The sequence below is a fragment of the Zalophus californianus genome, chromosome X (genome assembly GCF_009762305.2).
Source record: "Zalophus californianus isolate mZalCal1 chromosome X, mZalCal1.pri.v2, whole genome shotgun sequence".
Taxonomy (NCBI): Eukaryota; Metazoa; Chordata; class Mammalia; order Carnivora; family Otariidae; genus Zalophus; species Zalophus californianus.
Genome location: NC_045612.1, coordinates 71,359,762 through 71,369,547, shown reverse-complemented (window position 1 = coordinate 71,369,547; position 9,786 = coordinate 71,359,762). Strand labels below are relative to the sequence as shown.

The window sequence follows — 9,786 nt, the reverse complement described above, 5'->3', positions numbered from 1 at the left end:
CACCGCCCGTTATGCCCTCCTTTCTCGCTCCTCGATTTTAGATTCTAGTAACCATTTAAAAAAAAAAAAATACAGCTCCAAACTATTCAAATAGACTCCCTGCAGCCTAGAACTACACACAGAACTAGACTCACCTTAGAGAAATTCTGCCAGAACTCCAAGGAACAGTGAGTACACACTGATATTGACCCACGGTTTCCCTTCCAAGGAGTTCTGCTAAAGGAGCTCTCTCTTCTGGTCAAACAGGTCTGCCCACCATTCCCTAAACACATCTCACTGCTTGCTGTCAGCAGGAATGCTTGGACTCTCCATCTCCTTCATGACCCAAGTTCAACTCTGCCTCTTCCACTAAACGTACCCTCTTGTCCTACCTCAGAACGCCTTCTGGCACCTCATATCTGCATATGGCTTTCAGAACACACTCCATTGTTGTAGGTACCCCTCTCTCCTGCTGGCTGAGAACCTTCTAGAATCAGGAACCAGTCCTTACTCTGATTCGCAGTGGGACCCGTAGAACTCCTCGAGCTGCGATGTAGTGGTTAACCGACCACGTTCCGGAGCCAGACTGCCTGGCTTCAAATCCAGCCTTGTTGCTAGCTGGATGACAGTTAGTTATGTCACCTAACATCTGTGTGCCTCAGTTCCCTGGCACGTGGGAATATTAACAATGCCTAGCGCACAGGGTTACTTTGAGGATCAAACAAAGTAATACTTGCAAAGGAAGCCCTACACTTTATCCACTCGGCACCACTGTATACGCAGCAGGAATCACCAGGTGCAGGTGGATGGCAGGCAGCCTCACCCCCCCATGGTGTCGAGCTCAGTTTTGCCTTATAGCAAGTTTACCAGACGCTCCTTAAAGGAATTCCTTACCTGGCTTTAACTGCCCTTCCTACTCCGATCCCCTCAGCTGACTGATGGCATCTTCCAGGGCCACCCACCACTGCCCTGCCTCCTCTCTGTCCCCAGCCACACCCTGCCTATTCCTACCGCTGTGACTTTACTCACACTCTTCCTCCTCCCTGCAATGCTGGTCCTGCCCTTCCCCTTTCAAACTCCCACCCGTCCTTTCTCGCTCCACTCAAGCTTCACCTCCTCTAGAAAGCCTTCCCCTGATGACGTCAGTTGACGCTCCTCATCCCCCTCCTCAAACCTCCTCAGCAGTGAACGTCAAGAACCACATAACCGAATGTACCCAGAGAGTTTTCACGGTGACTTCTTGAGTCTTGGTCTTGTGTCCTCAGGAAGTTGATACCTTCCTTAAAAACAGCTGGGAAGCTTTCCTCTCTTTTGCCACCTACTCCTTCCTTACCTGTCTCGGCCTGGGTGCCCAGTAGGTGTCCAGTGAGACTTACTGGCCAATGTATCCGTGTACCCGGGACTGGCCAAGGGAAGCCGAGGCTCTGGCACTCTTTCCGGCAGTGAGCTCGGGCTCCTGTGAAGGGCAGAAGCCAGGGGACCGGGTTCTGCTGACTTCACTTATTTCTTCACAGCCACTCAGGCCGCAGAATTAGCAGGGTCTTCAGGTAAACCCTCCTTCAAACTGGACTGACCCCTCAGTTAATGGTTGACTCTCTGCTGTTTACCTTAATGATTGCTAAGATCTGTTGCTGCACATCATATGCTTTGCGGTTCAACTGCCTTGGCCTGGAGGGTAGAAGGCAATGGGTTCTGGCATGGGATTGGAAATGCGTTGGTCAGTCCCCAGCCACTCGGGACGCAGACACTAAGCATAGGCCACAGAGCACCGTGGTCCTGCCATCTGGGGGAAGCACTCCCATCCCCCTCGCCTTGATGTCAAGGTGCCAGTAGGCACTGCCCTTGTCTTTTTTTTTCTCCCCATAGTCCTATCGTTTTAGAGGCTCGGACCTGGAAGGGATGGGAGGGATGGGAGGGATGGCCCCCAGGGCAGGAGCCCTCTCTGCAACTAGGGCCACACACTGGATCTACCGATGGCCAGGGGATGGGGGAAGCCTGAGGGCTGTTAACAAACCCAGGTCCAGGTTAAACATGGGCACATGGGTGACAGTGATGCCCCTCTCCATCTGGGACGGGGCAGCAACTCCAGGCTATGTGATCTCTCACCAAACCCATTGGGAGCTCAGGGGATCAAACTTACTTAATGATTGTGTGTGGGAGGAGGCAGGGCTGGTTAATGTTTGTCTGGTTCCTCTTGGGCTGTGGGCCATATCTGGCTCTGGCCCTGGGCTCTTTGTCCCTCCCCTGGACTGGGCTGACAGTACCTAGTGGCCTGGCACAGACACGCCTGCAGACATTCCCTGGGAAAGGGCAGCAGCCGCCAGGTGAGGAAGCTGGGGACTGGGGGAGGGGGGCTGGGGAGGGGGAGCTGGTGTGGCACGGGGTGGGGGGGCAGAAATGGGGGCTGGGGAGAGGCCTGGGCTTTGCCTTCTCCTGGCCTCAGCATTAAGCCACTTAGGTCCCTTCTGTGCTTCCCTCTAGGTAGAATGAGGCCCCTCCTGCCAGGTGCCAGGCTTGCTTAGCCTCTCTCTGGAGGCTTCAACTCTTACCCTCTTTCTGGGCTCCGAGTGGCTTCTCCTCTCCGCCCCCCCCCCTTTTCTCCCCCCAGCCATGGATTCTCTTCATCCTCACAGGGCTGAATTCTCAGGAAGATTTGAGCCCTCACCCCCACCCCCTCCAGGCCCAGGGTGGCCAAGTTCTTCTCTTTAAGACGTTTCCTGCCTAAGAGGGTGAGGGTTTGGTGGGACCGTTGGGCACTGCCAGGTGCTGTGCTCCTTCCCTGATTAGAAGGTAAAGCAGGCATGCAACCAACCTGGGGTTGCAGACGGATGAACACAGGGCACTCAGCAGGTGCAGAGGGACAGCCAACGGGGCTGGGATTTGGGAGCGTGGCTTTCTGTTTTCTTGAGGGAGGGAGGCAGACTCAAGCTGAGCTGGCCAGTAACTGATGATCTGGAGATTTAAAGGAGGGGGGGCCCCCCAGCTGTTTGGAAGTTGTTCCAGCTGTTGGGGATGGCACGGCTGAGTGCACGGACTTAGAAAACGAGGTGGGGAGAGGAGGCTCTAGACAAGAGGGTTTCGAATGGAAAGACCTGCAGATGAGGATGCAGCAGAGCAATGGGCAAGGGACCCACACTTTGGCGAAGGGTCAACAAGAGTCCTAAGTTAAGCTCTAGCACTTGCCGACCAGCTGTGTGGTAAGTTCCTCAGTTTCTTTGAGCCTCCATGGCCCCATCTGTGAACTGGAGACAATAAGCCACAGCTCACAGGCTTGTTGTGAGGATGGGAGTTAATGAACATCCAGCTCCTGGAACACCATAGGCATTCCATAAATGGTGGCTGTTATGTTATAATAAGCCCAAGGAAAGAGCAACAGGAAGTCAGATAGTTGGCGGAGGAGTAAGAGGGTGTAGTCCACAGAGTGAGTAAGGGAGCGGACATTAACAGTTCCTACGAAAAGACCATGACCGAGTGAGGGAAGGAGAGATCTGGAATGAGCTAGAGTGACCCTGACCCCAGGCTGGCCACAGTATATATGGCAGGGCCAAGAGGAGACGAGCAAAGTGCCTGAGGTGTCCTGGGGCCCCGGGACAGAGGCAGGGAAGAGAAGCAGGGGGCAGAGGGAGAGGGCTAGAGAAGTTTGGCCTTGGCCATGCCAAACTGACGAAGGCAGGCTGAAATTCCAGGAGAAATCCCAAAGAAAGCCCCTTGTCCTTTCCTGGCCAGAGACTGCTTGTGAAGTGGGGGGAGGAACTGTGGAGTCAGAGGCTGAACAGAACCTCATCCTGTCCAGCCAGGGCCCTCTTCCCGAACCAAAAAAACACCAGGATTTCCTGTAGTTGGAAGGAGGGACGGGGAAGAGGTGGGAACAGAGAGCGAGAGACCTGATGAACGGGTATGTGCGCACATCTGCGTGTGTGTGTGTGTTTGCACGTACCCACGCACGCGAGCACACGTGGGAAGGAGTCAAAGTTTTGAGTTGTGGGCCAGGTCTCGGTGAGAATACAGAGTAAGAGAGGCCAGATCTCGGTGAGAATGCAGAGCAAAAGACAATGTACAAGGCGGCACGAGGTACAAAGGCTTTGAGGTGAGAAGAAAAGTAATGGGAAACTTGACTCTACCATTTTGCAGAGTTGCCATTGAGGCAAGTTATTTAACCTCTCTGAGCCTCAACTTCCTTGTCTGAAAAATGGGGATAATATTACAGGACTGTTACATGGACTAAGTGCGACCTCCTAATCTTGAACTGTGCTTGGGTGTCTGGGCAAATCGGAATCTAAGGACAGGGCCAGGGCCTGACAGAGCCAGGGGAGTCTTGTCTAATTAAACCCGAGAGCAGAAACAGGTCTGGAGCAACACAGAGCATATCAATACTTGGACTTTAACCCAAAGTCACAAAAACGGTTTAGATTTCAAAATCAGGTCCCTCCCCTGGATGTTTTTAGAATGAAACCCTTGAGGTACTGATGTTGACATAGGGATAAGCTCTCCATCTAAAGGGGAGAGCAAAATTCGAGATCCCAGTGCCCACACGAGGGTGCTTAGGGGCCCCAAAGGGAACTTTTACTGGCTAAGTCCCAGAGGGTGCAAAATGAGAGGTGAAGAGCTGCAAGAGCCTAGAAATTCAGGAGTGGCCAGGCTGACTGAGGAGCACCCGTGAGGAGCACAGAGAACAGCTGAAGTGTGCTTTGGAGTTTGAGGAAGCAGCCCGAGAAAGGTAAAGCAGGGGAAATCAGAGCAGATCAGAAGGCAGCGGAAAGCCCTGGGAAGGAAGGAGAGGGAGAGTTACCAGTCCGTAGGAAATGGGAGAAGGGGTTAGAGAAGAATACAAGCCAGACCAGTTTTGAATCCCCTTGTTCCTATTTTTTTTTAAGATTTTATTTATTTATTTGATAGAGAGCACAAGCAGGGGGAGTGGCAGAGGGAGAGGGAAAAGCAGCCTCCCCGCTGAGCAGGGAGCCCGATGCGGGGCTCGATCCCAGGACCCTGAGATCATGACCTGAGCCGAAACCAAGAGTCAGACGCTTCACCGACTGAGCCACCCAGGCGCCCCTGAATCTCCTTATTTCTAAAAACACTCACAGACAGGCACCTGGGTGGCTCAGTCGAGCCCCGCCTTGGGCTCTGTGCTGGGGGTGGAAAGTGCTTGAGATTCTCTCTCTCTCCCTCTCCCTCTGTCTACCCCTCTCCCCACCTGCTGACCCACACACTCGCTCGCTCTCTCTCTCAATAAATAAATAAATAAATAAATAAATAAATAAATAAATAAATAAATAAAACACTCATAGAAAGAAAAATTATAATTCTAGCCAAGGTGGTAGAGCTTCTGGGCAAAAGTATGGGCTCCGGAGTCAGCTTGGCCCGACTCCAATCCCACTTCCATCACACACTAACTGCACTGACCCATGTGACCCTTGGACAAGTCCCTTCACCTTGTGTTACCTCAGTTTCCTCTTGTGTGCCATGAGGATGAAAAGCAGCACCTACCTCATGGGGCTGTTCTGAGGTTTACATGAGGTCGTGCACATACAAAGCCTGGCCTCACAGGTGCTCAGTAAATGGTTACTCTTAATAATGTTCCTTGACCACCTGTTTGTGAATCTAACGTGTGTCACCAGATGAGGCATTTCTTTACGGTGTAACCATCGGGCCTCCTGCGGCAGCCCTGCCTTCAGAACCCGGGGCTGAGGAGAAAGGGCACCTATGCTCCTGCTTCCCCATGCTGGTTTAGGCCCCAGCATGAACTCCCTAGGGCCTTTTTTTTTTTTTTTTACGTTAAATGAAAAAAAGAAAACCTTATTCAGAGAAGTACTCTGTGTCCCGTGGACCATCCCTTTGTCCCCTGGGGTTTTTCATCCCATTCCCCAGCTTTTCCATGGCTAATATCTTCCCCTCCCCCTACAAGAGAGAAGAGCACCCCGACCTCGATTCAGGGCTTCTGCCACCACCACTGCCCCTGCATGGGGGGCAGGAAATGCCCTACATTCCCCACGGGTCCAGGCCTGTGTGCTCTCCTCACACCCAGGTCCCTGCTTCCAGCATGATCTACTTTCAACTTACTGGCAGAAGTGATGGGAGGTAGGGGGGGCGGCCTTCTTCCCCTGCGCAAAGCGCAGAGGGGAGTTTCTACCCTAGAGCCACTGGCAGGCTCGGGAACCCAGGAGGTCACAATGTCCATTTGATGTCGGGGGCAGGATGGAACAGCCTGTTCTATCTCTGCACAGACACTATATGTCAATGGCAGCATTGGGCAGCGAAAAGAGGGACATTGGGTTTGGCAGACCACCCAGTCCCCTGAAGCAACATGTTTTCTCTTCCCGATAAGGGGCTTACCTCCCTTGATCACCAGCTATGAAAGTGGAGCCGGGCCAAGACCTCTTTGCAGGTGGCTTCACTGAAGCTCACAGTAACCCTGGGTATTAACAACCCACTGATAGATGAGCGAGCAGGCTCAGAGGAGGTCAGGAGCTAGCCCGCGGTCGTGTTAGGCGAAGAACCCAGATTCAAACCCAAAGGCGTATGACTCTTCCCTGTGCCATCTTCCAGCCTTCTGTTTGCTTGTTAACTTTTGCCTTCTCACTCTGGTTTGCACTCACCGCATGCCCACCTGTCACCTGAAGCTCAAGGAGGGGTGGTCAGGGTTTGCTCCGTGACACCAGAGTTGGAAAGTACTCAGGGGTCTGCAGCTGCCATGTTCCTCGTGCTCTCCTGGGGTGCATTAACCCTTGCTTTTGTTGTCGTTCTTAATGGCTGGCTTTTGCTTTTGCCGACACTCGCTGCGAAAAGCACGAAGGGCCTACCGGGGAAAGAGCCTAAGCCTCGGCCTCAGATGCTTGTGCGTTTCATCCTACCGTAACACTTCTTAGCTGTGTGACCTTGAGTAAGTTGCTTGACTTATCTGAGCTGCGGCCTCCTCATCTGGACAGACTGGGATAAAGTCCTTGGAGGCCTGCTGAGTGGGTCCGAAGAAAGAATGTGTGGGGAAAAAGCTAATGGGACGTACGAGCGAGCTCACCCGTACATACCGTGCAGGGGCTCTCAACCTAGGAAAAATCCTGCTGACCCTAAGTTTCTAGGAGAGTCACGGGCGACAGCCTCTGCCCGGAGCCTCCTGGTCCCCTCGGGTCCCCTTTTACATGCACCTGTCTTTGTCCCATCTCCCCCCACCCCCCGCCATGGCCATTCTTCTGGTGGGGCTGTGGGGCGGGTGCGGCGATGGACCGGGCGGGCACAGAACAGGTGGGTGCAGGCTGGGTGTCCGGCGCTGGGACACAAGTGCTCTGTGTGTAGGGTGGGCGGAAGTCAGGGCGTTTGATCTGAATTCTAAAGGGCGTTGTTCAGAGCCCCACAAAGGTCCCATTGTGCAGACACTGGGTATAAAGCAGCATATGACTCCCCAGCACCGGGCGGCGATGAATTGGAACGCAGGCGCGGACCCAGGGACCACTCCCCCTGCACAGACATGAGACCATAGGGGACCTGTCTGGGTGGCCTCAGGGATAGGCGCTCCCCAAGGTAATGGGCTTTGTTGGGCTCGCCCCAGGTCCAGAGCTAAGGAGCTGGGGGATGGGGAGTTAAAGATGATGGCTGATAGCAGAACAAAATGGGCCTGCTAAAGAAAGGGGCTCTGGAGAGGAAAGACCGTTGGACAAAAGCGAAGGGAGATAGGGCTCAGGGAGGTCAAGTCAAGTGAGGAGGAAGAGGAGGAAGAGAGGCTGGCAAGGGACATGGGGTGATGAGGAAAGCGATGACCATCCTTCTTCCCTTCCTGTCACTGGCTCTCGGAAGGGGTGACGGGGGTGGGGGGGGTGTGTCAGGCCGTGTTACGGTGTCCAGCTTTCTGCCAGCCTGCTTTGTGGCTCGTGTTTTGCAGGTGTGAATGAGGCAGGATGAACTGGACAGGTTTGTACACCTTGCTCAGTGGCGTGAACCGGCATTCCACGGCCATTGGTCGCGTATGGCTCTCGGTCATCTTCATCTTCAGGATCATGGTGCTGGTGGTGGCCGCGGAGAGCGTGTGGGGTGACGAGAAGTCTTCCTTCATCTGCAACACCCTTCAGCCTGGCTGCAACAGCGTCTGCTACGACCACTTCTTCCCCATTTCCCACGTGCGCCTGTGGTCTCTGCAGCTCATCTTGGTGTCCACCCCGGCTCTCCTCGTGGCCATGCACGTGGCTCACCAGCAGCACATAGAAAAGAAGATGTTGCGCCTCGAGGGTCACGCGGACCCCCTGCACCTGGAGGAGGTGAAGAGGCACAAGGTCCACATCTCAGGGACACTGTGGTGGACCTATGTCATCAGCGTGGTCTTCCGGCTGCTGTTCGAGGCTGCCTTCATGTACGTCTTTTATCTGCTCTACCCCGGCTATGCCATGGTGCGGCTCGTCAAGTGTGAGGCCTACCCCTGCCCCAACACGGTGGACTGCTTCGTGTCCCGCCCCACCGAGAAAACCGTCTTCACGGTCTTCATGCTGGCCGCCTCTGGCATCTGCATCATCCTCAACGTGGCCGAGGTGGTGTACCTCATCATCCGGGCCTGTGCCCGCCGAGCCCAGCGCCGCTCCAATCCGCCCTCCCGCAAGGGCTCGGGCTTCGGCCACCGCCTCTCACCTGAATACAAGCAGAATGAGATCAACAAGCTGCTGAGCGAGCAGGACGGCTCCCTGAAAGACATACTGCGCCGCAGCCCCGGCACTGGGGCCGGGCTGGCTGAGAAGAGCGACCGCTGCTCGGCCTGCTGATGCCACACACCAGGCAACCTCCCATCCCGCCACACACACACACACACACACACACACACACACACACACACACACACACCCGGACCCCCCACCACCCTGCCCAGGAGCTTGCCCCTCCTTCTCCCTTGCCCGGGTGCAGGCCTCTGTCTGCTAGGGACTGCTCCATCAGAATCTCCCTTCCCTCCCTGGTTTCCCTCCCTCGCAGGGCCTTCTGTCTGAGGGGCCCGAAGGGGGTGGGGAGCCGGAGGTCACCCACACCAGTGCTCAAGGTTGTGGGGGGGGCGTGCGGGCAGCTCTTCTTGTCTGTACCCCCTTTCCCCTTCCCTCTCCCTGGGGCCACTGGGGACAAGAGATAGGATGCTCTGACAGCATCTCGAATTATGAAACTAATCTTAACCCCGTGTTGGCACAGACCCTATCTGGAGTCATGTCAGTGGGGAGGGACATGGGCAAGTGGAACGGAAGGAGGGTGCTGTGGACACGTGGGGGGAAAAAGGGAGGGTAGGCAAGGCAAGAAAAGGAGGGACAGCGCTTTGCGGGCCACAAGGAAAAGGAGGGACACGTCCCGGGCGGGGGGAGGAATGGGGGGGAGGGGCAGGCGGGTAAGCTGGAGTGGGGGTGGGTCAGGGCCATCTTTGCCTCATTCCCAAGGCCTCTCTGTGCCTGCAATGTTACACATTACACAGGATTTTGCAGTAAACGAGGAGGTGGCTTGTGTGTTTGTCAAGTTCTTTCTCCTGCAACCTCTGACCTCCCCCTGAATGAGCTGGCCTTGGTTTTTTGTTGATCTAGAAAGCAATGGGCAACAGAAATAGTGAGACCCTGAGCCATCCTTGCCTCATTTTTTTTTCTTTTTGGGGGGGCGGTGTTGGTTTAGTTTTGCCTTTTGGCTTTTGGTTGGGGGGGCCTTAACAATGTTTTAATCACAGCTTTATGGGGATCAGATGCCCTGACCCCCTTCCTCTCCTTTTATTTTTTTTCATCCATTCTAAGTATAGTTTATGGAGTTCTCGTGATTGCGTGCAGTTTCGTAAACACGGCCGCAATATATTATAAAACATTTACA

General features: G+C 54.5%; 1 protein-coding gene across 2 annotated transcripts; it reads left to right on the top strand.

Moving 5' to 3' along the window:
- Positions 1 to 2,222: 2,222 nt before the first annotated feature.
- GJB1 (gap junction protein beta 1) lies at positions 2,223 to 9,424 on the top strand. 2 transcript variants are annotated; one of them, XM_027608269.2, is made up of 2 exons: positions 2,223 to 2,303; positions 7,853 to 9,424. In XM_027608269.2, the coding sequence occupies exon 2, from the start codon at positions 7,869 to 7,871 to the stop codon at positions 8,718 to 8,720; it is 852 nt and encodes a 283-aa protein (XP_027464070.1). In that variant the 5' UTR covers positions 2,223 to 2,303; positions 7,853 to 7,868; the 3' UTR covers positions 8,721 to 9,424. The 2 variants fall into 2 exon arrangements, with proteins under 2 accessions (XP_027464070.1, XP_027464069.1); XM_027608268.2 differs by lacking the exon at positions 2,223 to 2,303 and adding an exon at positions 7,148 to 7,494.
- Positions 9,425 to 9,786: the final 362 nt, after the last annotated feature.

What these genes read in the sequence shown, in the direction of transcription:
- GJB1 (XM_027608269.2), top strand. Translation starts at nt 7,869, where the DNA reads ATGAACTGGACAGGTTTGTACACCTTGCTCAGTGGCGTGAACCGGCAT.